Source organism: Fusarium odoratissimum (genome assembly GCF_000260195.1).
Source record: "Fusarium odoratissimum NRRL 54006 unplaced genomic scaffold supercont1.7, whole genome shotgun sequence".
Taxonomy (NCBI): Eukaryota; Fungi; Ascomycota; class Sordariomycetes; order Hypocreales; family Nectriaceae; genus Fusarium; species Fusarium odoratissimum.
Genome location: NW_022158693.1, coordinates 823,031 through 849,898, shown reverse-complemented (window position 1 = coordinate 849,898; position 26,868 = coordinate 823,031). Strand labels below are relative to the sequence as shown.

The 26,868-nt window shown below is 49.2% G+C and overlaps 11 protein-coding genes across 16 annotated transcripts; 7 read left to right on the top strand and 4 right to left on the bottom strand.

The window, feature by feature from the left end:
- The first annotated feature begins 104 nt into the window (after window positions 1–104).
- On the top strand, window positions 105–748 carry FOIG_05568 (uncharacterized protein). The gene has a single exon (XM_031204244.1). The coding sequence runs from the start codon at window positions 198–200 to the stop codon at window positions 606–608; it is 411 nt and encodes a 136-aa protein (XP_031066073.1). The 5' UTR covers window positions 105–197; the 3' UTR covers window positions 609–748.
- Window positions 749–3,503: 2,755 nt separating this feature from the next.
- Window positions 3,504–7,724, top strand: FOIG_05567 (uncharacterized protein). Its single transcript, XM_031204243.1, has 5 exons — window positions 3,504–4,256; window positions 4,751–4,901; window positions 4,966–6,233; window positions 6,282–6,837; window positions 6,887–7,724. Exons 1-5 carry the CDS (start codon window positions 4,233–4,235, stop codon window positions 7,216–7,218), a joined length of 2,331 nt encoding a protein of 776 aa, XP_031066072.1. The 5' UTR covers window positions 3,504–4,232; the 3' UTR covers window positions 7,219–7,724.
- A 160-nt stretch (window positions 7,725–7,884) lies between these two features.
- Window positions 7,885–9,745, top strand: FOIG_05566 (uncharacterized protein). Of its 2 annotated transcripts, XM_031204241.1 has the most exons (3): window positions 7,885–8,809; window positions 8,863–9,093; window positions 9,145–9,745. In XM_031204241.1, exons 1-3 carry the CDS (start codon window positions 8,177–8,179, stop codon window positions 9,421–9,423), a joined length of 1,143 nt encoding a protein of 380 aa, XP_031066070.1. In that variant the 5' UTR covers window positions 7,885–8,176; the 3' UTR covers window positions 9,424–9,745. The 2 variants fall into 2 exon arrangements, with proteins under 2 accessions (XP_031066070.1, XP_031066071.1); XM_031204242.1 differs by having other exon boundaries at window positions 8,863–9,745.
- Window positions 9,746–9,865: 120 nt separating this feature from the next.
- FOIG_05565 (uncharacterized protein) lies at window positions 9,866–10,985 on the top strand. The gene is made up of 3 exons (XM_031204240.1): window positions 9,866–10,239; window positions 10,292–10,410; window positions 10,461–10,985. The coding sequence occupies exons 1-3, from the start codon at window positions 9,910–9,912 to the stop codon at window positions 10,768–10,770; spliced, it is 759 nt and encodes a 252-aa protein (XP_031066069.1). The 5' UTR covers window positions 9,866–9,909; the 3' UTR covers window positions 10,771–10,985.
- Window positions 10,856–14,140, bottom strand: FOIG_05563 (uncharacterized protein). Its single transcript, XM_031204238.1, has 2 exons — window positions 12,236–14,140; window positions 10,856–12,184 (listed from the first exon to the last, which is right to left on the bottom strand). Exons 1-2 carry the CDS (start codon window positions 12,922–12,924, stop codon window positions 11,500–11,502), a joined length of 1,374 nt encoding a protein of 457 aa, XP_031066067.1. The 5' UTR covers window positions 12,925–14,140; the 3' UTR covers window positions 10,856–11,499.
- Window positions 13,065–13,509, top strand: FOIG_05564 (uncharacterized protein; the record flags this gene model as incomplete). Its single annotated transcript, XM_031204239.1, has 1 exon — window positions 13,065–13,509. The coding sequence occupies one exon, from the start codon at window positions 13,065–13,067 to the stop codon at window positions 13,431–13,433; it is 369 nt and encodes a 122-aa protein (XP_031066068.1). The 3' UTR covers window positions 13,434–13,509.
- Window positions 14,141–16,326: 2,186 nt separating the features above from the next.
- FOIG_05562 (uncharacterized protein) lies at window positions 16,327–19,696 on the bottom strand. 4 transcript variants are annotated; one of them, XM_031204235.1, is made up of 5 exons: window positions 19,120–19,696; window positions 18,929–19,065; window positions 18,802–18,876; window positions 17,735–18,748; window positions 16,327–17,682 (listed from the first exon to the last, which is right to left on the bottom strand). In XM_031204235.1, the coding sequence occupies exons 1-5, from the start codon at window positions 19,130–19,132 to the stop codon at window positions 17,401–17,403; spliced, it is 1,521 nt and encodes a 506-aa protein (XP_031066064.1). In that variant the 5' UTR covers window positions 19,133–19,696; the 3' UTR covers window positions 16,327–17,400. The 4 variants fall into 4 exon arrangements, with proteins under 4 accessions (XP_031066064.1, XP_031066063.1, XP_031066066.1 ...); XM_031204234.1 differs by having other exon boundaries at window positions 18,929–19,696; XM_031204237.1 differs by having other exon boundaries at window positions 16,327–18,748.
- Window positions 19,697–20,612: 916 nt separating this feature from the next.
- On the top strand, window positions 20,613–23,237 carry FOIG_05561 (mRNA turnover protein 4). Its single transcript, XM_031204233.1, has 3 exons — window positions 20,613–20,993; window positions 21,042–21,521; window positions 21,578–23,237. The coding sequence occupies exons 1-3, from the start codon at window positions 20,803–20,805 to the stop codon at window positions 21,639–21,641; spliced, it is 735 nt and encodes a 244-aa protein (XP_031066062.1). The 5' UTR covers window positions 20,613–20,802; the 3' UTR covers window positions 21,642–23,237.
- Window positions 21,821–24,006, bottom strand: FOIG_05560 (U1 small nuclear ribonucleoprotein 70kDa). Its single transcript, XM_031204232.1, has 4 exons — window positions 23,574–24,006; window positions 23,394–23,521; window positions 23,236–23,341; window positions 21,821–23,000 (listed from the first exon to the last, which is right to left on the bottom strand). The coding sequence occupies exons 1-4, from the start codon at window positions 23,833–23,835 to the stop codon at window positions 22,321–22,323; spliced, it is 1,176 nt and encodes a 391-aa protein (XP_031066061.1). The 5' UTR covers window positions 23,836–24,006; the 3' UTR covers window positions 21,821–22,320.
- Window positions 24,007–24,118: 112 nt separating this feature from the next.
- On the top strand, window positions 24,119–25,169 carry FOIG_05559 (uncharacterized protein). Its single transcript, XM_031204231.1, has 3 exons — window positions 24,119–24,231; window positions 24,282–24,364; window positions 24,425–25,169. The coding sequence occupies exons 1-3, from the start codon at window positions 24,193–24,195 to the stop codon at window positions 24,714–24,716; spliced, it is 414 nt and encodes a 137-aa protein (XP_031066060.1). The 5' UTR covers window positions 24,119–24,192; the 3' UTR covers window positions 24,717–25,169.
- Window positions 24,424–26,836, bottom strand: FOIG_05558 (triosephosphate isomerase). 2 transcript variants are annotated; one of them, XM_031204230.1, is made up of 5 exons: window positions 26,661–26,683; window positions 26,091–26,605; window positions 25,874–25,944; window positions 25,170–25,772; window positions 24,424–25,120 (listed from the first exon to the last, which is right to left on the bottom strand). In XM_031204230.1, exons 2-5 carry the CDS (start codon window positions 26,126–26,128, stop codon window positions 25,089–25,091), a joined length of 744 nt encoding a protein of 247 aa, XP_031066059.1. In that variant the 5' UTR covers window positions 26,129–26,605; window positions 26,661–26,683; the 3' UTR covers window positions 24,424–25,088. The 2 variants fall into 2 exon arrangements, with proteins under 2 accessions (XP_031066059.1, XP_031066058.1); XM_031204229.1 differs by having other exon boundaries at window positions 26,091–26,836.
- Between the last annotated feature and the right edge of the window lie 32 nt (window positions 26,837–26,868).

Genomic DNA, 26,868 nt, shown 5'->3' with positions numbered 1-26,868 from the left:
TGATGGAGCGAGACGCCTCAACCGAATGCGCGTGATGAGTTTGTTGGAACAACGCATAGCCACTCTTCTTTCGTAGTCTTCCTTCAATGAATACGGGCATATAAGCAACACAGCACACGCGTTCATGCTTCTATTTACAGTAAGACGATCGCAAAAGGCAATCGGCCGAGCTCTGCATCCATTTGCAAGCCATATCCATGCTCGGGGGAAACGGCCGGGCACGCAATCGATTGTTCCTTGCATTTCGTTTCTTCTGGCCGCTTGTCCGCCTTCATTTTGGTAGGCCCTCTGAAGTGGCACCGGTATCTGTGCTTTTAGCAGCGATACCTGATTTGATCAGGAGACATATTATAGCTCTCCTTTCTCCTTCTCGTGCACTTGTCATTTACCTTGAGCTTCGACTGGGGTTTGGGGTTAAGGATAGTTGCAATGACTTTGGCTCCGTTCGAGTGACCTGCCAGGCTGGTAGACAGAAACATACCCTGGTGTCTCTCAATGTTTTCAACACACCATACCAGATGTTTGTTTGCCAAGGGGAAACTGTCACAGAAAACGGTTGCGTGACATACTACGTATATCCCTCACGTAAAGGTGTAGGCTCGTTGTAGTTCATTTGCAGTCTTGCGACAAGACATTTAACAAACACAAGCACAATCATAAGGACGCGCGGTCAATCGATCAAATAGCCTCATCTCTTGCACTATTAGCATGTTTACTATAGTTGTCTTGAGATTGGATTTTCCCGAAGTTTCGGAGATGTAGCTCCCTCGGCTTTATCTTTCTATTTCGTCCAACAACCGCCAACCTAAGGTAGGGAAGTAAATATCATTTGTTTATCTCGCTTGATTAGTCACCTCGCCAGTGTTATTTCTCCGGCAGACAACACCATGCACAACATATAATGGTGCTCCAGGGTACAGAGAGTTGCATGCTACAATACAGTTGCCAGGGTCAAGTACATGAAATACAGATGGACAAACTCTACAATTATCTCCTTCAAGCACACCGTTGTCCAGTGATACCAAAACAGGTGTCTCTGTGCATCGAATGATGGCCCCTTGGCCATGGTAACCGGAAATTTAGTCTTCAGATCTGACAACAACGCTTTGACGCATGAACACCTCGACTATGTCCGAAGCTTGTGAACATTGTGTTTTCAACAGCCTCATGCGAGAGTGATCGTTGCTGGGTCAGAAGAGCAGCATACTCTGAGCCGCTATTATCGGGTTCATGGAATGCAATATCGAGATCCTCTAAGCACAGGGTGAAACATTTCTGCACCACAACAAACAAAGGGACTGGTCACGATTCACGATGTCAGGCCAAGAATAGCACAAAATGTCTTTACTAGATTCCACATGAGCTCATTTAGCTACTGAGAGGGATAGCCTGTGAGCCGGTATTTTTCGTGGTGGGAATTTTTGCCCGTTGAAGAGTTGCTAAGAGTCTATGCAATATGTGCCATGGGCGAAGTAATCATCCCAGAAGTTTTAGACAGTATTAGTGACTATGCGAAGCTCTAAAGACTTATAATCTCAATATAGCATAGTTAATGGTCGGAATCATCATTGTTAAGCGGAGTTTGTGCAGTTTCTAGGTCATTCCCAGCTTGGGAAGTTTCATTCTGGGAATCTTGGAATACTATCAGATGCATATGCACGATGAGCTTTCTCAAGTTCACGGAATCGAATCGACTATAAAAGTGCTTGTTGCCAGGATACTACGCTCGCGTTTCGCTTGGTATCTAACCTGAGGCGTTTGCTCGATTGTGCTGGAGGGCGAGACAGCAATGTTCGACCAGTACCAGTGGATTTCACCAGACAACGTGATGCTGAACCTCTGGATGAGTGAAAGTAGGAAGCACAGGTACAGTCACAGAGCTTGAGTCACCAGTCACTTGCCGTGGTTGAGAGGAGTATCAGCAAAACGGACCCAGCCAGACGCCGACTCGCCGGAGACTATGATACTCCCTTTGAACGTATTTGAACCGAAAATGATGTAAAGGGCATTTCGGCTCCATGGCTATTGGATGCCAATTTTGATAGAACCAACTATCGTTCTTATTCGTGTACTTGCATCTATCTTGAGAACACATACCCTACGCATGCTCAGGCCCTTGGTGAGTCTATGCGTCATACAAAAGGTGCGTTGTTGTCGAAACTTGAGATGACTTGTGAAACCACATGGTTGAGTGACACGCGCCGAAAAGCAAGAGGCCACAAATCAAGAAGGAGTTACGAATATGAACTCTCCTGTTGACACAGAAGCCTCAGCAAAGTCAAACTCTCAGAGCTTCCTCCCTGATTAGGATTTGATTATGCGGGTGATTTGCGAGCTAAACTACATCGGGGTTAGTATAACGGGTTGAGGGACGATCTTGGTCTAGCCCTCAGGGGCCGCCCGAGCGCCCGTCTTGGCTTTCCTTGTGAGGCTTTAAGCCATGGGACAGTAATCTCGAAAGTTGAAGATATCGAGGTAAATAGCGACATTTTCGTGATGATCATATGGTCATCTTGTTAGCCAGTCAACACACGAAAGGAAAAGCCCATCGAGGAGGTTGACCAACTGAAATACGGGACTTGTTGGATGAGGAAAAGTTTCGCCGTTGGACCCCACCTTTCAACAAAAGTATCTCAGCTCTGAGTCGCAAGTCACGATCCATCTTGATGTCACTCGCGTGCAAAAGCACAGTTCGTGCGACCGTCGGGAGATGCGAGGCCTCCTCATTGTGCCATGTAGCGAGGTAATACAGAGATATGAGAACAGCCAGAAAAACTCTGGAGCAGTCCCTGTGGGTTGCAGCCCGGCCTCTGGTTCAACAATGAACAAAGGAGGCTGTCACAACGGTGAGTTGGTCGGCGGAGTAATAGATAGACTGAGAGGCATCAGTGCGTGGGTTACTGGAGGCAAAAAACTTGATGTCTTAGCTGTGCAATCATGATTTGGCTTACACAAGATACACCGACTACAGAAAGAATGGCGTTATGGGACTGGGTGGTGACAATTTCATACGCCGACAATTGGGAAGCAGATATCCAGGCTGTCAACCGGCAACAATAAAGAGCCCTTCATTTCCCCTGTTTTGACAAACTATTTCTATCTCCTGAATCGACTATCGGTACCTATCGAGGGGTTCTGAATTTCATCAACCTCCCTGATCCACCTCGAGCAATACGATCCCTCCCTGCACCAAGGAAGACCCTTGTCAACAGCCCTCATTAAGCATATCCGTCCTCCCCTCTTTCTGATACAGCAAAAGGCGGAGAGCCAGCCAGAGCCAGAGCCAGACACGCACATCATTCCTCTGCCCGGAAGGCAAAGCAAGGCAAGACAAGACAAGACAAGACAAGACAGTCAGGCAGCACAAGCAACTCATCCCCCTCCCTCCCTTTGCAAGGAGCCCTGAATAGGAGCACCAAAAAGGCCAAAAGTCCTACCAACTTTACTCTGTTTGGGGCCCGCACATTCCGACGCCGGCGTGCAACCTCACATTGATTTAGTTTGCCCTTGTTTCCTTTCACTGGTTCACGGGAGACTGCATTTCATGTAAAACCGCTCTACACCCGCTTGCTTCGAGCTGTCGCTTGCCACATCTTCTTTGTCCAAACCGACTTGAGCTCGAACCTATAGGTACCTACCTACATTACTCACTGTCTAACCTTGCTTGGGGTTTCTTCAGCAAATCCTGGACCAACACATTTTCTAATACTTTAATTTACCATTCTCCTGTCAAAACTTTTTTTGCCTACCCCTTGTTATACGCGGGACATGCTCGCAAATATCACCAACAAAAACAATTAATCCGGGAGTGGGAGGGATCTCATTTATATCTACTCACTACCTTGTCTATATTTCCTTGGACTTTTCTCAACAACAATCAGCTCTCTGGGCCGTCTATTTTTTCTTATTAAATATTCACCTCGACGACAATACCTAGTCACATCCAAGACGAACCGTCACATATCAATACCCATCCATACCTACGATTGCCACGGCTGTCACTTTCACGTACCAAGGACCCCTACAAAGATCATCCATTGTCGCCCCTGGCCCCATTAGTCTACATAATCAACCCTCCATACCTATTCCTCGCTTTCTAGGATCCTGGAACATTCCTAAACATATTCCACACAAACAATCAACAGCCTTCATACGGCCTGGGCATAAGTTCAACAACAACAACAAATAGTATTATATTTGAATATCTGTTACTATCATTACATTGAGACATAATGACCAACCACCAGACTGGCTCGGTAAGTTGACTGATTTCTATTGCTATCTTATCTTCGACCACCAATCCCTCTACACCTTTCTTGGTCTGCCCCCAAAACATTCAGGGCCCTTGTTTTTTTTTAAGGTGCTTGCCCCCATGGCCCACGTTCCAGGGAGTGCGACGTCAGAGATGGATGCTCGTGTGTCTCGACTTGTCCCAAATGCGTCAGATTCAAACTACGAATAGCTAGCGCACGTCGGGATTCGCTGCCGCTGGCACCTTGCACCTTGCCTTGCCTACCATTAGGTGCCTTATAACATCCGCAACACAAAAAATTGATCCCCCATAATCTGTCTTGTCTTGTCTCGTCTCGTCTACCTTGCCTTAACCTACCCCATGCATTCGATACCAAACCGACCAAGCCCTGCCCGGACAAAACACACATTCTTTTAACATCAACATCAACTTCCATATCCAGACCCAATCGATTTATTCTTTTCTCGATTCATGCTTATATATCTATCATCTCAATAGCGACGTCAACCCGCCAGGCCTATCAATTCCAACACCATGGCCACGGGAGCCTTTGATCAATCGCAACGGCAGCCCATGCATTCCCAGACCAACAACAGCACAAATGCCACGGCATGGGATACTTTGCACACCCGTAGCTTGTTCGCAAACGGTATGTGAATATTGCCTTTCCCACCCAATCTATTCCATTGTGCGTATACTCACACTTATCGAAGAGAATGGCGAGCGACGCGGATCCAATGCATTCAACGTACCCACCACCTCCGCCTTCTGGGGAACAACACCTCTCGCAACACGATCGCCCAGTACATCGCCGAGTAGGATGGCACAAGACCACATCCCCAACAGCGACCTAGGGAATGACCAAAGCTTAGCGGGACACTTCTCCCAAATGGGCATTTCGAAAGAAAGGAGCACTGCTATGTACGGCAGCGCATTTCGCTACGATTCAGATCCTTTCAATGGCTTCGGCCGGGCACAGGACCGCCGCTCCAACTCCTCACGACATTCTCAATCTTCACCCTCCTACCGTGCTACCCATACTGCAAGCAAATCGACACAGTCCCAGCAACAATTTCCCAACCACATGAGTCAAGGCAGCAACCACCAGGCTCTCAATCAAAAAGCATTTAATCATAATAACAGCCAGAGTCTGGATGCAACATCCTTCGACCTTCTGCGAAACATGCCCGGTGGATTTGCTTTCGACCCTAATTGCCAGCCCTGGAACAACGACGCTAGCGGACAACGTGTCAACGGCAACAACCTGGATCTGAGTTCTGAAATGATGAATGCACAAGCCTCCACGATGCACCGAGGTTCCATCGACCGCCTCTCGAACCTCACAGAGCAAGGACCCAACCCCAGAGCGAACCCGCAAATTTGGAGTCAAGTGTATTCTGCTCGACCAGTGGATCAAGGGCTCCGCATAACGAACCAAGTCAACCAACTGGCAGCACAGTCTATGCCCTACTATGGTCACCAGCTGGCGATGTTCTCTGAACCCAACGCTCCGTACGCCCTCGGACTTGACCAGTACCCTCAGCGCTATCACCAGCTGGCGCACAACAATTCTGGGTATGGAGCACCATACCCCTATCATAGCCAGAACAATGGCCCTGGGCCCAAGATCTACAAAAACCAATGGGTGAAAGACTTCTGTGGGCGGTTAACGAAGAGGTCTGGTCCTCAACCAGAGCTTTGTGAAGCCTATGGCCACATGGTCGATGCCAGTGGAGAACAGGAGTCGTCACGGTGGCTTCAAACGAAGCTGGCCGTTGCAACCAATGAAGAGAAGACTCGAATCTTGCTAGAGATAGCAGATGATGCTCGCACCGTGATGATCTGCTCTTTTGGCAACTACGTAATGCAGAATTTGATCGAATATACAGGGCAGGGAGAGAAATATCACATTCTTCAGCAAATGAAGGGCCATGTCAACGATCTAGCACGGAACAAACACGGTTGCCGTGTGGTCCAGAAGGTACGCACTATCATTTCGTGTTGATCTTCAGACTTCTAATTTAAGCAGGCCATAGAGCACTTCCTTGTCGAGCAAAATCTCGAACTTGTCCAGGAGATCCGACCACATCTACTTGATTTGATGAAGCACGAGACTGGAAACCATGTTATCCAGAAGTTCGTCCAAGAGCTTCCTTCAGCACATCTCAACTCCTTTGTTGGGATTGCTGAAGAACACGCCCTGGAACTCAGCCAGGATTCGCATGGATGCCGGGTTATTCAACGACTCCTGGAGGTGTGCCAGGAGGAGGACATCAGAAAGGTCTTGGATCCGCTTTACCCATCGATGGAGATGCTTGCCACAAACCAATTCGGCAACTATGTCGTTCAGGCTATCATCGAGCACCGACCCGGCAATGATAGGGATCGAATTGTTGAGATGGTTATCAACAAACTGTTATACTTCTCCAAGAACAAGATTTCGTCCAATGTAGTCGAGAAGTGCATCGCCTTTGGCTCGGATGAACAACGAACACAAATCCGCGAACAACTTTGTACTGTCAGTGCGAGCGGGAAGGACACTTTGTTTGAGCTGATCAACGACCAGTTTGCAAACTATGTTATTAGTAAGTGGTCTCTCTGTTTATCCATGCGAAGATGGCTGACACAAGGTAGAAAGCCTAGTTCACAACACCAAGGGTCCTGGACAGCAGCAGCTGGCACAAAAGATCCATACGCACCTTGAAACGATGAAGAAGAGCGCACCTCTCCCAAAGCCATCACACAGTTTGAGCCAAGTAGTGGAGAAGATCTTGATTGTCGACAATATGGCCATCAATCTCAAAATCGAAGTTGACTCGGCTGAACCAACTCCAATGTTGACCAATGAAACAAATAGCCCTCAAAGCGATGGGCTACCAAGTGCCAACGGCAGTGCCATTGGAGTCCCATCTGCCGGCATCAAGAACCCGGAGGTGGCTGTTCACGTCCATAACGATGAGGCGTAAACAGCCAATCAACGATTGGCAGCGGCAGCGGACTCACCCACATGCATGCATGCAAGCAAGCAGAGAATCTTACTTCATACCTTGTATTACACATAGATTTGGATGTCTTGGCTAATAAGAGACAAACCTCACCGCGGAAAGCCCTCCGTAGAGGTGAACATACGGACAAAAGAACAAGGCAGGCACTTGATCATAGGAATTATGCCATCACGAGGTACAGACAGTGCACTTAATAACAATGAGGTGCCGCTTGGAGTTTGGTAGGATGATGGGTGTTTTGTATTTGTTACTGGGTTTATTCATGTCTTGCAGCTTGTTTGGTTTCTGGGATAGTAAACGAAAGAACATGACAGCGTTACAATCTTACTGACGGTCTCCCTTGATGAAGAGGAGGTGGGTTGGAATGAAAAGGGGAAAAGGAGACGATTCTTATGAGGCGTTGTCGAAGTACCCTGGATTTATGAACAGATCGTGTGTCTCATATTACCCCTAGCGAAGCCAAGACAGGGCCATAGCTAAGGTACCTTAGTTATTTCTGTAGATTGATTATTTAATTAGAAAATAAGTCTAATAAGTACATATCTATTGGACCCCTGCGGCTATGAACGGCAATTCGCAAACAAGCTACTGAGCACTAAACCAGTTCTGGAGAAATGACATATGAGGGCGAGATCCATTGGAGGCCAAGTCATTTAAGCAGGTACGCACGCCGATTGCCGGTTCCTCTCCGACAGGACCCTCTGTATCTTTAGTACCATACTTCCTCAACATGCTACATCTCTTAGACCGCACCATATCAAAACTCAACAAACACTTCCTTAACACGACGATATTATTCTAGAGAGACCCTTATTTCCATGATCGAATTACTTGGAACTCGTTAGCCATCGCTAATTCCACGCCCCAAATCTATCCCTACTCACTCCTTTTCTATCCGCGGGGTCATCTTTTGCCCACCATGGCGGCTGCTGCTCGGTTGACCTTCTTAAGCCCGCAGGTTCTGCGAGGCCTACGTGCGACGCCCCGATCTGCCGCTGGCTTTGCTCGACATAGAGGTACTTTCGCGCGCAGGAGAGGAAAAGCTGTTGAGCCTCAACCCCTAAGGGCAGATACGACCGCCAAGCTTAATGCCTCGCACCCACTCACTAGCGAAACTCCTACTCGTCCCGAGCCCGAGAGCAGCACGACACAAGAGTCGGTACAGGCGACGCCAGATAAGTCAGTGTCGACGAACGAGGCTGCTGCATCGACGAGCAGTAAGCAACAACCTAAGGAGAACGAGACATCGAAGGAGGAACAACAAGCCAGAACAGCCCGGGAAGAGGCAAAACAGAGCGGTCCCCTTGAAGCAGTACTGCATATAGAACCACCAGAAACAACCAAGAAGACGACGACGACAAGACCAGGGCCGGCCATGTGCCCACCGCCCTACGTCCACCATTTCGATACCTACTCGCTCGTGAAGCAATTACAAGAAGGGGGCTATACACAGGAGCAAGCCACAACATCAATGAAGGCGATTCGAACGTTGCTTGCAGAGAATCTCGACATAGCGCAGTCAACTCTTGTCAGCAAGAGCGATGTGGAAAATGTGAGGTCTTGGTCGATGGAGGCCTAAGCAACATTGGCTAACAGCTTCCTCAGGAAACATACCTTTTCACAGCGGCTTGTTCAGAGTTGAGCACTGAGATTAAGAATAACCGACGGCTTGAAGAAGAGCAGCTACGACAACAGCGAACACACCTACAGCACGAGGTCGACATCTTGACGCAATCACTCAACCAGGAGGTTCATACACTCAATGACAATGTTCGAGGTTCATTTAACGATCGCAAAATGGCTGTCAGAGAAGAACAGAAAAGCGTCGAGAGCTCTGTAAGGATCCTTTCCGATATCGGCAAGATTTGGTGACTGACAGTATCACAGATTCAACAAATAAATTACAAGATCAGCATTGTTCTCAGTAGCGATGCTAAATCAGAAATCGAGGCAGTTAGATGGATTCTTATCCGTCGTTCTGTTCTAGGAATACTGTTCATGGCTGTTTTGACGCTTGGTACACTTCGATATGCCACATATGTTAGCCATGAACGACAAAGAGAAGCAGATCGTATCAAGAAAGAAGAGGAAGAGAAGCGAAGAAACGGCGGAAAGCAGGATCGCGCTACGGATGCTGATGCAATTGCAATTCTGGCTGCCAACTAAGCACGGGATAGACATTCGAAGAGGAGGAGGAGGGGGACAACATCAACAACATACAGACGAACGAACACTTTTCCCTTGGGATTTTTAATCGATACCCTATAGATTTTCTACTTGGAACTACAACACGGTGTTGTAACAGACAAAAGGCTGCGTCATGAGGACTTGTGTAAGTTTCATGAGCTGATGAGCCTTGGTTATGATGGGCTAGGCATGGATGGATACACATCGTACATACAAACACGACATACAATTGGCTTTGACAAGCTTGTTTTCATAGACGTATATAGACATTCTGAATATTCAAGACCAGATTGACTCTGTATTTCCTTTATGTGTAATTGGTTACGTTCTGGAATTATAGTGATCATGATTGACCACGTGCGATAAGAGGTATGTATAGCACTTTACCCCACGCGCCGCCTTATCAGTCGCGTCTCCTAACCACCAAGACCAAACATCTCCAACATCAGTACCATATTTATCGTCATGGCGCCCGATCCGCAACCCGAACAATCCGCGCAAGCCGAAGCAGCCCAAGAAACAGCTCAATCTCAATCACAAGAACCAGAACAACAACCAGAATCAGAACAAGACCCTCCCGCATCACCACCCCTCCCTCAGCGACACACAGCCGTTACGCCTGGTCCCCGCGCCGCGCGTCTACAAGAACTCTACGCGCGATCGCTAAAGAAGACGCTGGGGAAGATTGGATGGGACAATGTCGCCGGCTGCTACCCTACGGTTGCGAAGAGGGCGGAGGGTGTGTTGAGGCAGGTTCAGGGACAAATGGTTGATAAGCTTGGCGAGAAGTGCGAGGTATGACACAACGAAGCGGTAAATAAGGACAATGCTAATAGGAGATGGACAGAAAGAGTTTGATAATATTATGGTGTCGAGACAGGTCGTTCCTAAGCTCAATGACCTAGAGAGCCTTATTAGCGATGCCTCCCGCCGACGCGCCGAGTCAACAACAGAAGAACCAACACCGTAAGTTCCCTTCTCACTACTATAATCGCCATCCACTAACAGATATACAGTCCTCATCTTCTGCCCCCATCAGCAATCCTCGCCGCGCATCTCACACCCGCCCTCACAGCGCACCAGTCGCAGCTCAATGCTCGCCTACAAACGACACAATCGCAAAACGCTCTGTTGTACGATGAAGTTCGTCGTCAAAGAGAAGAAATTCGTACACTTCTTGATGCCCTCGAAGCTGTCGTCGCCGATGTCCAGGGCGCAAATGACGCGCTGCGCCCGGTTATCGACGATGTTGCTACTGAGACGAGACAGGGCATAGCAGCCGTTGACGCTGCCGATGGTGGTGGGGAACAAGGAGCGTCATCATGAGTATGAACGACGAAAAAGATGCATATAGATAGCATAAAAGCTGAACGTATGTTGTGGTCATCCAATGGATCCGGGAGTAATGGGCGTTATTATACCAATGTTTTGTCTTGTATAACAGCATTTACGAAGCAACGTTCACAGTTAATCAAGCACTTAGTTGCAATGACATCTTTCAAAATGTTTCTTTCAATGTCTTCTATGTACAGGCATCGCAATCCATGCAAACGTGTATGAATTGCTGATATGGAAAAGCAGCCATGGCCACTCATGCTGAAAACCAAATGGCCGAGGGCGCGACTCATCACAACCCATGCCGTGTAGCGTCCTCAAATGTAGAAAGCACGAGGATCTAAGCAAACAATAAATGAAATGCAAACTCCGTTCCATGATCGTAAGCCCCTGTCATCATCGGCTGATGCATCCGCAGCCTTCCATGCGCCAGATATGCAGAGAAAATATGTACTGCTAAGAAAGTAAGAGATGAGGAGAAGAATATCTAGCTCCGTATGTGACAAAATATGATAGATGATCTAGTTGTATGTGTCGTAGAATGAACCCATGATAGGTTAAATGTGTGTCATCTTGAAGGGGATATGACTGGTCGCGGTGGTGTCTGTCGAAAGAGAATAGTTGTCGACTCTAGTGAGTATGTGTATGTAGTAATGATGAGATAGATCATAGGTGATATAGTGCTGGCAGGAGGGAGGGTGTGTCCGTTTGGCCAAGAACTCAGATAAGTCTATTTTCGGTATGAACCGTTTGCCAAGCCCCAAAGTAGTCGATCTCACCATAGGCAGGCGGGAGGACCCTGACCATTCGGCCTGTCGTCCAATCAACATAGAACTTCTTGCCCTTGCTGATGATGTATGGTGTTTTGCGGGGACTTCTAAAGAGTAGGTTGCTGTAACAGAGCTTGGCATACAGCAAGTCATGGGCACTCGACCACTGATGTTCTGGTATCCATTTTCCATCGACAGGGTCAATACCCATATTGTTGTATGACGTTGTGCTGAGACGACGGGCAAGGTCTATTCGCGGAGGGGGTTCAACCACTTCTTCATCTCCTTCAACCTCAATTTCAGGTTCTAGCCTGGTTTGAGATTCTGGAGCTAGTCGCAAGGGTGGCGCTGATGGACGAGCCTCATTTGTTGTCGCAGAGACTTCTTCAGATCCTCCTTCAATGCCCAGTTCTGACAAGTCAATAGCTGTAGCCGTTGGCGTTTGGCCATGGAACCAACGGATTCGTTGTATTCGGGGAATAGACATATCACGCGGGAAATCTCGGTCTTCCAGAGGCAGAGCAATATCGATAGCTGCGAACAGACCTTCGAGCCATTTGTTGAATGTACTCAGCTCGATACAGCATAGGAGAAACTGGTCTGTCTCTGCTCGAATACGGATGGTATATCGCCTCCTGAATCTTGTTAATAACACAAATCCTACGCCTCCAATTTTGGTAGCTTACTTCGTATAGTCAGCGGCAATACCGACATCCGCATACAAGAGGCTATATGTCTTCTCGAGCTTGCCCCTCTTCACCCACGGAGGGTTATCTGGGTCGACCGATGGCCCGTCACTGCGTGTTCTACCCCAACTCCATGCTTTCTTGGTTCCATATATGCTAAGCGCTGTTCCATTCAAACAGACGTGAACGGGATACCATTGGCGATCCTCGGCCCTCTTTATCAAGTTTTCGATTTCGTGTTTCTTGTCAAATACACCCTCCAGTAATATTGAGTTCTTATAGTCGGGTAGGTTTTCTTTTCCTGTATCTGGATGAAGCTGAGTTTCGCCGCCCCCACCAGTCGTGAGCTCGTTCCCCTTCTCCAAACGATCCCCATCATGGGAGATATTCGACGTTGTCGGCGGCGGATCTCGCTCTGGCTGGTACGGAGGCGGCTGGGAGGGTCGGCGCGGACTTGTCATGACACGCTGGTAGTAGAGGTCCTCCTCCATCGATACACGCCGCCTGAGGGGCGGCGACGTAGGAGCGGTCGTGGATGATACATCGTCCTCGGCCGTGGCCCTGCGTAGGTCCATTGGAGGGAGATGGGACTTATATGAAGTCGGAGAGGGCCCCACGACCGGCCGATACGGAACGGAAAGGCTCACAGGGTGACTCTGTCGTCTGGGGGCGTGAACCTCAACGAGCATTGGCCATAGGAGTCTCCATAGAGGACGGTAAACTGAGGAGGTTGATCATTCCGACCCGCTGAGGTTGTGTGGAGAGGTTTGGAAGAAGAAACTGGAGCGAGCCAACAGAAGTCGTAGGTGAGAGGATCAGAACAGTCAGCATGGATCCACGAAGAGAAGCATCTGTCGTGGAAGAAGGTCGCACGCAGGGGTTCGTAAGTTTGAGGAGAGAATCGTGGATCGAAGGGGGGTGTGAGTCGAGGTGGAAGACGGGGTTCAACGAGATGCCGGTAGGGCCCAAACCAGGCGTGCCTCCGTCCAGCTTCGATGGGGTATGGAAGAGGAATGGAAATGCGGCGGCTCTTTTGCTCGGGGTGACTAGGATCGATGGTAAGGTCAGGGAAACGGTGACCAAACCAGAGCAGCCAGACCAGAGCAAAGCGACGTCAGCCGTTTCAAAAGGGCCCACGTTGAACCGAGCTTTGAGGAGGATTCAGATGAGAGAGTGGAGCGGCAGCCGGAAGTCGTAGAAACGTGAGGGTGTGGGAATGGTATTGGGGAGCGTGGACCAAAACGCTGGCACAGGCTCAGGCTCAGAGTGGCGAGATGAGGCTGCTGGCGCGCTGTTGCAGTGGACGCTACCGTATTGTTTCGAGAAAAGCGATTTCGCCTAAATCGAGCAAGTCAGGACAATCACATTTGGGATCTGATGCGACAGAGTCTTGATTGGCCTTTTGTCTCGGCCGGGTTGTGGGATGCGCGGATGTGATGCGATCCGCACTTTTGAAGAGCGCATCAAAGTGCAGCAGCGTTTACTGTACTAAATGCGCCGAATTTCCGCGCTGACTGCCGATCTCGCCTGTGCTAGTGGATATCTTTTTCAGATTTGGTGTAGGGCTCTGTATCTTTGTCCTGAAGGTGCTATTGTTGATCTCGAGTATGTCGTGGTGATGAAGAGTGCAAGATGTCGTTGGTGGTGCCAAGTCCAGGGTTCTCCTCTTCCTTCCAAGGCCTGGTTGTCGACTCGATTCGACTCCGCAGGAGCTGGGCAGTGAGATTGTACTGTAGGTAGGTAAGGTAACTGAACCTAGTAGATGTCGGGGAAAGAGCACCCTGATCGTTAAAAGACCCCCGGTCCCGGGAAAGCACGACACATGGCATGGCTTGCTTGACCTGTTCTGTGCCTGCGCCTGCCTGGCACTGTCTCTCGGTGGTGGACTGTCAGTGGCAGCCGCATGTTGCAGGTTCAAAAGGACCACCTTCCCGCCAAAAGGTCCCGCGCGAACTAGGGTCTCACAAGCCCACACTCACAGACAGAACCGCACGAGGAAGTTGCAGCACACGGCCCCACCTTCCCTCGCTAGTCCCGGACGGGGAGGTCACAAAAGGGTGACGGATAACCGGCACAGGACTTGCCTGGAAGAGTTTCTCTCCACTGCCAATGGAAGTATGAATTTTAACCTTGAATTATATGTTTGTCGATATGATAATCACCCAACCCTCCTTAGGCGATTATGTATAGTCCTCACATTTTGCTACAAGGTCAATTGCCGTTCCAACATCCAAAAAGCCATACCAGTAAATCGAGGGGCGCCCGATAGAGTTCAAGGCTCGATACGGACTAATCTATTCAACGTACATAAGCCACAATCGATATCTCGGCCGGGTCTCGACTTCAATATCCGGAGCTTCAGGTCATCGCTTAAAGCCTTAAACACGAGACCTGTCCTGCAAGTCATTCATTCTGTTACTTGATAGGACGTCAACTTGCACAAAAGTCCTTTCCACAGTGAAGATGTTTTCGGCTCTCATTTCATCAATCCGAGACGCCGCATTGCAGGCGCAACAACATGAGCCAACCAACATAGAAAACGGCACCTTGTTCCGTTACAAAAGTGCCCTTTACCGTTTCGATGAATAACGATTCAATCTGATTGCTGATTCGCCCGTCAAAAGCGAACCAGACTCCTGGGAACTCTCCGGAGTACGTATCCTTTTGTTCAGGACAGCTTACCTCATCGCTCTGGAAGCGTTGCGCTCAACAAAGGAACTTTTGATACTAGCATTGGCACCTTTGATAGTGGCCCCTCTCTATGTCTGGGGTCAGGCCCTTCTACTCGGCGTCTCTTTTTCTTTGAATCATAAATAGCCCCACACTAATATTCTATATGAGTATTTCTTGTTAGTCTATTATTCATAGTCAGCCATCGTGACATTTTCATTCCTTGTTACAAGTAAATCATTTTTCATGTTTCATGCGGGTTGACTGGACGAACCATGTGTGGATTGATCGACTCATCCTCGGTCTCGATAAATGCGAAGAAGAAACATCAACAGTCAACTCACTCGCACGAATCTAATTAATACACGGACCACACCGAAACCCCCTCTTCTTCTACGGAGGACCCAATAGACTTTGTCAACAGAAAATCTTAGAGCGGCCCGCGCGGGTTGCACAACATTTCCGGACCATCTCCGTCAGAAACTTCCCGTCTTACTGTCCATTGGGTTCCCAATATGGTGCACTATTAAGCACAAGAACCTGGAGCAGGGCCGATTGATAACTAGTACTATCACGACCTATGTTGCATGCATTGCCTACCTATTTTGTTGCGGGGGAGGGAACACGCAAGCACTTTTCTTGGTGTGACGTGACGTTTGATCATCAAGATAATCAACCAATTCATCATGCAGTGAGATTGTTTGATTGCTTGGGCTTGGGCTTGGATTGCTGCTAATTCCGTCCGTGACACCGGCAGTCGAATTGCTTCTTGACGATCACGCAAATCGCACGGTAATTATTCCTCCGAGAGACCTGTAAGCAAGTCTGGAAAGTTCAGGCTCTATGTCGATCCTTTCCTTGTCTTACTTTGCAAGGAACATGATCCTAAAAAGTACCATCGACGGAGTTTTAAGTCGAGGCTCTCACATTCCATCCACAAGTTAATTACCTTAGAAGAGGTATACGTGATTCCTGTATCGTAAACTAAGCCTACAAGCTTACAGAACAAGCACTCCATGGATGATCCTCTCCCGTCTTGGCTGCAACCTTTACTCCTAAAACAGTCCCAACGAAAATGTGATCAGCTCAAGCCGCTGTCTCAGATATTTCCATAGCAAACTGGACTGATCGTCCAGGATAATAATAACGATACTCCCCGGATCTCTCGGCAAAGTCCTTACTTGCATCGTCCCATCGCCAGAAATTCTCCCTCACATAACATTGGCTGTTCTTTTTTCTCCTTAAGGTCTGCTTTTAGAAGGTCGCAAAAATACCCGGGGAACCTTTTGTTTCCCCATGTCATTGTGCGGCGTGTCCGGAATAAGCTACCTTACCTTATGTACAATAATAGGACACGCCCTGGCTATTCGGGATAGTCTCCGACGAACCGAATGGATAGAATCAAATCGCGGTGTCTACTACACGAACACGTGCAACTTTGACCGTCGATAGATTCAAAATCAAGTTCTCTTTGCATAGTAACTATTACGCGTGGGTATCCTCTCTCATTCAAAAGTCCCCCAGTAACTGGCTTGGCCTTTTGTCAATGCTTTTTCCTGTTACAAAAGAACCTTGACCAACGTCCATCAATAATAACAATTTCTCATGCGACGAACAGTTCGACCTGTTTGATCCACGAGGCTCTGCAAGCTTAACTTCGGATATCATCGCATAAAGAAAACGAGCAACAGCAACATTCCTTCTACGGGACCTTCTAGACCGATACTGGATATTATGACCGTCATGCCCCTCCATCCTGGATCTTCAACATGCTACGTTACCTGCCTCACATGACATGACATGAAAACATTGACATCATATGAAAATTTTGCATTCACTTGCTGATCTGGTAGCTCGACTCAAACATTGGAAACCAAAAAGGTACTGATCATTACTACTTGCACAGTAAAAAGTACAGAACATGGTCCCTCCAGGCCCAGTCATTCATCGCAGGCCTGGACTCTCGTCCACCATCGTCAACTGTCACTGCTTCGTTAGTATGTATACCCGTCAACGTCCTTCAGCCCTTCGGGTACTGCCACCTCTATCGCCCGTCCGTTCGCTTTTGTAAGAATATACACGGTCATTAGAAAGTAATGATGCCAAACCAAAGCTCCCAGCCTAGGACCTTTCCCCCGTTTTCGCTGAAATCCGTAACCCAATCGCCGGCTGAGAGGATCAGATGCAGATGCAGCGCGCAAACCACCGAAACTGAAAAACGAACAAATATGACTCCAAATTCCCAACTCCATCCTTCCTCCAAAAGGGAATACCAAACTCCGCTCCCTTACCGCTCCCCCTGACCATCTGCTGAGCTTGTTTTCTGTTGTCGTCCCCTCGTGTTGATGTTGGAATGGTTATGTATATCACGTAGATTAGTTGTGATTACTTCGATTTGGGATCCCGGTCGTTCCAGGACCTAGATAGCAAAATCAAGACTGACACTGATGTGAAAGTCTGATCCTGGCCACTTTATATATATCAGTCGCTATTGCTTAAGCATTATGGGACTGGGCACCACCACGGCCGCGGGGAGCGCCACCACGGCCACGGTTTTGACCAGAGAAGTTGCCTCGGGGGCCCTGGCCGCCAGATCGTCCGCCCTCAGCACCACCACGGCCACGTCCTGAAACGGGGCCTCGGCCACCAGCGTTATGGGCACCGGGCTTGTTGCGACGGGACTCGATCACGATAGTCTCGCCGTTAATGGTGTGAGGGTTGGCAGCAACCGCAGCCTTGGAGGCTTCAGGGGTCTTGAACTCAACGAACGCACAGTTCTATACCATGTTAGCTTCAACGATAGTGTTATAGTAGAGGATCTGAACTTACCTTCTGGCGGATGATATCAAGGCTCTTCAACTCGCCAAAAGCAGTCAAAGCGTTCCTGAGGTCTGCATCCTGGACCTTATCCGTCACGAACTTAACGTATGCGGTGGTGCTTTCCTTATCGGCAGGAGGTCCGGAAACAGACTGAGGTCGGTTCTGTCGCTTAGAGTCACTGCCTGCAGTCTGCCATCCAGCCGCATCCTTACCAGCGGACTCAGTGGCGGGCGCGGCAGAGGTGGCAGCAGGAGCAGCAGCGGGCTGAGAAGTAGTGGCAGCGGCAGGAGCGGGAGCACGGCTCTGGTTCACGGGAGGAGTAGTAGTCTTGGGGAGAGGAACAACCGGCTTGGGAAGGGCAGCGGCAGCTCGGCTGGCCCATGTCATGGGCTTAGGAGGAGCAGCAGGCTTCTCGGGAGCTGTAGGAGGAGCAGCGACAGGCTTGGAAACGGGTGTAGGGCTAGGATCCTTAGGCTTCTCGGGCTCCTTGACGTCTTCCTCGGCAAGCTCCTTAGCAGCCTCATCAGCGGTCTCGGCGGGAACCTCAGGCTTGGTCTCGGGGGCCTTAGCCTCATCAACCTCCTCGGGGGTGCTGCCGTTGAGAGTCACACTGTCCTTAGAAGTGGAAACCTCCTCAAGCTTCTGATCAACAACTTCGGGATCGAGGGCAGGGGCCTCCTCCTTAGTTTCCTCGACAGACTGGGGAGCCTCGGGCTCGACAGCGGCAGCAGGTTCCTCCGTAGCGGGAGCAGCAGGCTCCTCGGCAGCCTCTTCAGAGGCAGCAGCAGACTCGTCATCGCTCTCGTCATCGATATATCGCAGGATATCATTGAGGACAAAGTAGCCGGAGGGTTGCTGGGCAAGGACAAAGGTCTGGACGAACTTCTTGGGCGCTTTGTTGTTGTTGCAAGTCTCGCCAATCACTTGGATGACGATGTTCTCAAAGGAAGCCTGGGAGTCAACATTGGATATCCTGACCTTGCAGTCGTGGAAGTCTAGGTTCTTGATGCGTTCTTGAATGTCCTGTTGTACTGTTAGCAACCAATCCAGATGTTCCTTTTGCCATCTTAACTTACCTGTCGGCCAACAGAGACCTTGGCAACCTCAGCTTCGCGACCATAGACGAATTGTGAGCGCTTGCCGTAGAAAAGCTATCAAGGTCGTTAGTATGAAGAAAGCGGACCGGCAACGGAGTTAACATACGTGAAGCTTCTCAGGCGACTTGCTCAGGGTGGTGTAGAATTGTTCCACGAAATACCAGCCAACCTCATCCTTGGATGGGTTGTTGGTGGCAGAAGCGGCAGCAGTGGCAGAGCCATCGGCAGCAGAAGTAGTAGGAGCTGTTTGTTGTTGGTCGGCAGGTTCCTTGTACTGATCCTGTTGGGCAAAGTTACCGTTGGAGGCCATGATGGCTGTGTGTTGTGATGTGAAGTTTGATATGACGAGTGTGATGCGGAGCGAAAATTAGGTTGGGTGCGCAACCGGCGAGCTCTCTGTGTCGCGGAAACGGGTCGAACGAGGGTGTGAAAACGTCCAAGAAACAGAGCCTGATATTACGAATTCAAGCTCAAGACGACGATCGTGTTCGGTCGGGATTGAAGTGATGGGGTTGGAGTTGGGTTGAATCGAGTCGAAGCAAGCAAGCAGAATAGGGCAAGCCTGATGACAAAATGGAGTCGAGGGTTCGTGGTTGGAAGGCAAAGACGTGAGGGGTGGCAAGGTCGAACTTCGGGATCGGAGGAGAGATCGAGAGTTACGGGACTTGGAAGGTGAGAAATGGCAAAGATAGTGGAGAGAGGTAGAGGTTCAATTAGCTAGAAAACGAGATGGAGAAGGGTTAGGAGAGGGAGGAGTCGAATTGTTTACGGGGCTCTGCAATTGGGATGAAAGAGATGTTTGGACAATGTGTGATGTGTTTGTGTGGCTCCAGTAAGAAAACGACTTCAGAGCTCTGCTCCGACTAGAAGGTGGTCTGTGCGTCATCTGTCTTGTTCTCTTTCCCTCTTTTTCACGATTCTCTCTTCGGAACGGGAAGTGTGGAATAGTTTTCCCGAAAGACGCCAAGTCTCGACAAGACTCAACCGCAAACATCAGCTAATTTGCGACCATACAAAAGAATAAAATCTTATATTAATTCAATACCTAAACGCTTGCAGTACCGAGTCAGATCAAACTCATCTAGACTTTTCGGGATATCTCAACTATATCGCTAGTTTTTCAGGGATCTTCACGTCACCATTATGTAGCGTTCTAGCATACAACCCTGTCATTGCAGCATTGCAGACTTGAAGATAATTGGTGTGGTATCTGACGTTAAACGGCTCCATGGCAATTCATATCACTTTGCTTTTTGGCGATAGCCTCATCCTGAATATCACAACTTATCCATATTAACCAACGACTGTCCATTGAATCTAGATGGGTTCAAGATCACAACTACCTTACTTCCATACTTCATTTTATTAGCTCAGCTGCACGTATTACATCTGTATTCAGTTGAACAACTGACCCCAAGTGAGAGTTTACTGCAAGCTTATAAGGTATTACCTGAAAGGAGATGGCTCTAACAGCATTAACCGGTAACAGTGTTCGTTGCTTGCTTTTTATTACATCTCATCACGTTGATACAGCCTCTTCACCATGGTCCATCCAGTATCTTGAATTGGGTAAGGTAATCAATCTTAGTGCTTGGAGTTTCCTGTTTTCGAGTTAGTTATAAACAAGAAACTGGAAAACAAAGAAGCTGAATCGATTACTTGGGCTTGATCTACTTCAATGCTATTGTATTGATCTTGCCAGAAATTACCGGATTAGTACACCCTAGGTGAGCGATTGGACCCCTGCCTCGGTGAGCAAAATTGCGGGGTCAACTGATAAGATAGCTCGCCCATTCGAAATTTTTATCGTAGGAAGTAAAAAAATCCGGTGGACAGCCGCCTTCTGTAGCAGACATTGAGATCTCAAGTCCCATTCAAATCATAACCACCAACCAAAACTTTCGATTCTCAATCCTCCTTCGACCTCACCCCTTTTCGAATCACCTTTGAACCCTTTTATCAACAAACAATACCGCCAAAATGCCCAAGTCGAAGCGCGCAAAGGTCGTCCACCTCACACAGGTCTCCAAGAAGACGCGCGAGAACAAGGACAAGCTTTTCCAGAATATCCGCGATACTGTCCCCGAGTACCAGAACTGCTTTGTCTTCAGCGTCGATAACATGCGAAACAACCACCTCAAGGACGTTCGACGTGAGCTGTCCGATTGCCGGTAATGCCTCTCTGTGTAAGCCTCTTGATCGCCACTAATTCTCTATAGTCTCTTCTTCGGAAAGACAAAGCTCATGGCAAAGGCTCTTGGCCAGACACCTGAGGAGGCCATCGCCCCTGGAATTGAGGACCTCAGCCGTTATTTGACTGGTACCGTCGGCTTGATCTTGACCAACCGCCCTGTCGAAGAAATCCTCTCTTACTTTGAGAACCTCGCTCCTGTCGACTTTGCCCGCGCCGGCGCTGTGGCCACCCGCGATTTCTCTATTCCTACCGGTGTTGTCTATGCTACCGCTGGTGAGGTTCCCGCTGAGCACGATGTTCCTCTTGAGCACACCATCGAGCCTGAGCTACGACGTCTTGGTGTCCCTACCCGTATGGTCAAGGGCCGTGTCGTTCTCGGTGATGAGGCTGGTCAGGGCGAGGAGTATGTTGTTTGCAAGGAGGGTGATGTTTTGGATTCACGACAGACAAGATTGCTTAAGCTTTTCGACGTGTGCTTGAGCGAGTTCAAGGTCAAGGTATTAGCGTAAGTTGAAAATCCTCTATCAACTCAGCACAAGAACAAAAACTAACATCGTATAGATACTGGAACGCTGCTAGCTCTGAGGTGACAAAGGTTAACCCCAACGCTATGGACGAGAATTAGATGAGCCTAGGATAAGGCATAGAAAACGGTGCTAGACGTTGGGTTTAACATCTTCTGTTTGAATGACTGATACCAGCATGAAATTTTTATGGGATCTCGGCGTTGAGGGCCATGGGATATGGAAGGGCATCATGTTTTACCAATAGGCCCGCCCGAATGACAATACGTACTTCACAACATTCACAAAATTCGGTTCTTTTCTTAACTGTTATTGAACATGAAAACTCCTAAGTGATACATCAGAGTCGGCCTTCTTAGCCAGCCTAGGCAACATCTCAAGGGTCAGTACGGAGTAGGTCACCGAGTCTTACCCTTATGCAGCATAAAATGGCCAATTCACCATCGAACTATCCTCCAGATTTTACCCCGACTCCCAGAAAAGCAAATAGAATACATAGAAAGGTTACCTGACATGTTGCGTAAACCTGAGTCCATATGGATGTACCGGAGGAATATACCTCAAACTGAGTTGACTGTAATGTCGTCTGGTTAGATGATGACAGCGAAAAGTAAAATCCCACGAACGTTATCGGGCAGAAGCGTATAGTATAATCCGGAATCCTCGAGATTCGTGGTTGGGCGATAATGGTGTGCTTACCCTTTGGTGGAAAAGGGGTCTGAATTAATGACTAGAAGAAGATCGGCAGCCCACCACACAAGGTCATGGAGTATCACCCCATTAATAACGGCGAAGCTTTCGAGGATCCTCATAGCCGCCGTCATAGCCACGCTTTCGGCCACCATCGTCATCACGGGGTCTGTCGTAGTCTCGGTCCCGTTCGCGATACCCACCTTCTCGTCGGCCTCCAATGGGTTCCATGTTGCTTCCGGTGCGTCGGTTCTCGCGTTCTCCGCCGTATCGGCCACCGTCACGATGGCCGCCGCCGTGTCTGTCGTCAAATGAGCGACCGCCGCTACGAGAATCATACCCACCGGGGCCTCGGTCACCACCCCTTCGGTCGCCACGGTCCCGGTCACCATAGCCGCCGCCGCCGTTTCTGCGGTCGAATCCGGGGCCGGACGGGGCATCACTAGGTGCGCCGTAGCCGCCTCGGTCGCCTCCCCTGTCGCCTCCTCGGTCGCCGCTTCGGAAACCTCCTCCACGGCCGCCGAATCCTCCTCTAAAACCGCCACGGCCGCGTCCTCCGTCGAAACCTTTAAAACCACCACGGAAACCGCCGCCGCCGCTAAAGCCACCGGGACCCATGGGACGAGCAGCCATAGCTCTAGTATAGCCTCGTCCTCCGAGGCCACCACCAAGTCGGCGAGGTTTCCAGCCCTTGACAGTTCTGCCGCGTTCGACGTCTACCTTGATACGTCGATCCTTGATGCGCATGCCGTCACAAGCATCCAAAGCCGCTGCTCATGGTTGCGCCGAATGGCGCAGGTGTCAGTCAATCTTACCCTAAATAGTACCTTGTGTGCTGACGGATTTGACAAAAGAAAAGGAAGAAGCAGAGACGAGCAAGCTTGAGGGCCCTTTGGTGTCTCGCATATACTCCGTGAGAAGGGCAAGCTTGAGGGCCACAACTCAAAAGGTACATCCAGGGAAGAATACAAATGGCTAGTCAGACGGGGAAGGGTTCATATTTACCTCGCATATCTTTCTCTCGTTCGAATACGACAAAAGCATAGCCTCGATGGGGCTTCTTCTTCTTGTTTGGCTTCTCATGAGCGTGAGTATCGACGACGATACGAATCTGTGATGGTGTCAGCCACTGGCTATGCGATGTTTTATTGACGATTGCATACACGCTCGATGGGACCGTAGCGACCAAATTCCTTCTCGAGATCCCTCTCATCAGCATCGTAACTGAGACGCGCGACCATCAAAGTCTTGAACGCATCGCCACGAACGTTGGGGTCCTCGTTTGGCTTATCTGTTAACCACGTTAGCATTTGTTTTGTGGTAGAATGTCTAGGTCTCCTGACGATGATCGGGCGCTTCTCTGAGGAGCGTCTCCAACTTCTCCTTCTTCTCTCGCTTCTTGCGATCGCGGGCTTGCAACCAACTCTCAGTGGGGTTGTAAACATCAGTCTCCTTGTACTTCTGGAGCTCCGGTAGAAACTGTGCGACACCGGTGATGGGTGCTGTCCTGCGATGCTGAGGCGCATAATCGGGCGGGTCGAGGAATCGCAGAGGTGGTCGCGCCGCGAAGAGCGCGAGCAGGTTGGGGGGGAGCTTGTCGGTCATTGCACTATCTCGAGTCGAACGGGGTGAAAGGAGCGATAAATGAAGTTATTAACCGAGAACGAATAGGCGAGCGTCAGTTCGCGATGAAGGATAGACAGAAAAGCCAAGAATGGGCGAAATTTAATTGAAGTTGTCGCGCCTTCGTTCGTGGGGGAAATTAATCCTTGAGCCTGCTTGGACTCGAGGGATGCCTAGCAGCGGCTGAGGCGTTCTGCCAGCCGATGTTCTGCCGACTCACGCTAAACCAAGGTGGAACGCCATCCACTGCGAGCTGATTTTCTGGTGATAGCCTCTCGGCACGTCAATTCTTTCTAGCTGTTATCGGATCATTTTGGCACTTGATACGGCCACACAAAAATGACTGTTAAGGCGATAAGACAAATAGCAAAGGGCCAGGTATGTTCAGTATGACGATGTCTTAGAGGCATAAGTACTGACCTTTGCAGAATGGCCTCGGCGCATTTATCCTCCAGTGCAAGAAGTTAGACTTCTACTACTGTGACTGGGCCGGTAGCTCCAAGGGTATGAAGTATGTGAAACAATTCAAACATCTTCCCGCTCTTTCCATCATTGTCTAACCTGATAACAGTGGCTTCATCAAGTCTCTTCTCCCCAAGTTCGCCGCCGCCAACCCTCAAGTCGAATTCTCCATCTCCCCTCGACCCGGAAAGCACCCCGTCGTTGTCGGTCACTACATCAATGGTCGAACTAAGCCCATCTGCGTACGAAACCTATCACCATACGAGATCCTTCAGAAGGCCGAGTTATTGCGTGATGCTAGCGGAGAGAAGTTGAAACGTTACAACAAAGCAGTCAACAGCGCCCAACCAAGTGTGCGTGGCGTCTGGTCCCCATACCACGGCAAGGGAATGGTTGTTTAAGAGCTGGCTTCTACGATTGGGTTTTCTGTACATTTATGTGTTTTGTAAACAATATTGGGGTTGCTTGTAGCATTGGGTTGCTTGGAAATTTGTACGATTTATAGCAAGATCTCCATGATGTTAGGGGCATGAATGACAACTGCTTCTCATCTTCACCACTGGCTGAATGTCTATGCTCAATTAAGATTTTTTTCTTTCTTGTGATAGTTAAAGTTACAGGATCACTTAAGAAAAGTCTTTCTCACATAATAGAAAAATGACCAATTATTCATGGGTATAATCATTTTTGTTTCATTCATCATCTATCTGCTCCCATACCAAGGTATCAAAGACCTCAACGGAACAAGACTTTTTACTTTTGAACTCATACGTTTACTGCTTGGTAGCGTTGATGATGTCGACGACTAGAAGTATCAGTTAGCACAGTGCCGTTGAACGCATATGAGGACTTACAAGCAGGCTTGAGAGAAGCACCGCCAACGAGGAAACCATCAATGTCGGGCTGCTTGGAGAGCTCGCCGCAGTTCTTCTCGTTAACACTGCCGCCGTAGAGGATTCGGGTCTCGTCAGCAACCTTGTCGCTGATACCACGGAGGAGGTCACGGATAGCCTTGTGGACCTCCTGGGCCTGCTCAGTGGTAGCAACCTTGCCAGTGCCGATAGCCCAGATGGGCTCGTAGGCAATGACAATGTTGGACCAGTCGGAGATCTGGGACTTGAGGGACTCGAGCTGCTTAGAGACGAAGTCGATGGTCTTGCCAGCCTCACGGGTCTCGAGGGTCTCGCCGCAGCACCAGATGACCTTGAGGCCGTTCTCAGTGGCGTACTTGGTCTTGGAGGAGATCGTCTCGTCAGACTCGCCGAGAATCTCACGACGCTCAGAGTGGCCGAGAATGACCCAGTTGATGTCGCTGTCCTTGAGCTGGGAGACGGAGATCTCGCCGGTGAAAGCACCGTTGGGCTTGTTGAAGACGTTCTGGGCGGCGACCTCGATGTCCTTGCGGAGGGTCTCACGGACGAGAGGGAGGTAGATGGCAGGAGGAGAGACAACGACCTCTGAGAGCGTGTTAGTTAATGTTGCTCCAGCAAAAGGAGTGAGGGGTTCTGTTGAGAAGCTGGGATGATGCGCGGGGCAGGGGAACAGAAGAATGACGTACCAGCGTTCTTGTCGAGATCAGCGTTGTTGAGGTTATCGACAATCTCCTTGATGGACGACTTGGAGCCGTTCCTATAGAGGATCAAGGTAAGCTTCTGAGTAACTCCAAGAAATATCTGCGGCCTTTTTGCTTCATTGAGGGGGAGGGGCAGCAAGAAAATCGATCGAGCTGAGAAGAGCAGAGCGAAGCAGATTGCTATGGCGGGGTAAAAACTTACATCTTGAAGTTGCCGCCGACGAAGAACTTGCGAGCCATGATGATAGATTAATGTAAAATGGTGTTTTAGAGGAGATAGACTTAGGTGAGCAAAAATTGAGGCAGATGAAGTAGAACGAGAAGTGGTGTTTTGAGTTGGGGAAAGCTACGTAAATAGTCCCTCAGTAATGGATATTAGTAGCTCAGCTACCTACCTACGTCCACGGCTCAAGGTGGGTAGGTTGTACTTAAGTTGGGCCGCTCAGGCCAGACCAAGTCAGGTCATGAATTATCGACAGACAATGAGGACATGGATCAATGGATTCAGTTTTGGTTTTAGTAGATGGTTAGGGGGGGTTATTGAGTATAACGACACCATATTATTTCTGGTGAGAGCAGCCAGTTCATTTTCCGTCTCTATATGTAGCTTAACAGCTGGACGGCATCACTTACAAGAACACATCGGCGCTCTCACTTACTTACGGCAGAGCTCGGAGCTTATTACCGTTCATTATATGCTGCCCTTCCGTTTCTCTCCTTCATCCACTTGTCCGTCAATCACTACCCAGTAACGCAACTTGATAGGACATACACTCTAAAACAAAAGACTTCCAGGCGTTTCTTTGCCGTGCCGTTTTTCTTTTTGGCTGATCCAACGCAGTAGCGTCATAGTGGAGGCTCAAGGACCCTAACAGCCATCATTGGCCTCCACTAACGACCTATGAGATGGATGCTACTGAAACCACCGAGACCGTGACCGAGCCGATATCTCGGAGCTACTCAACGCAGTTGTCGTGCCA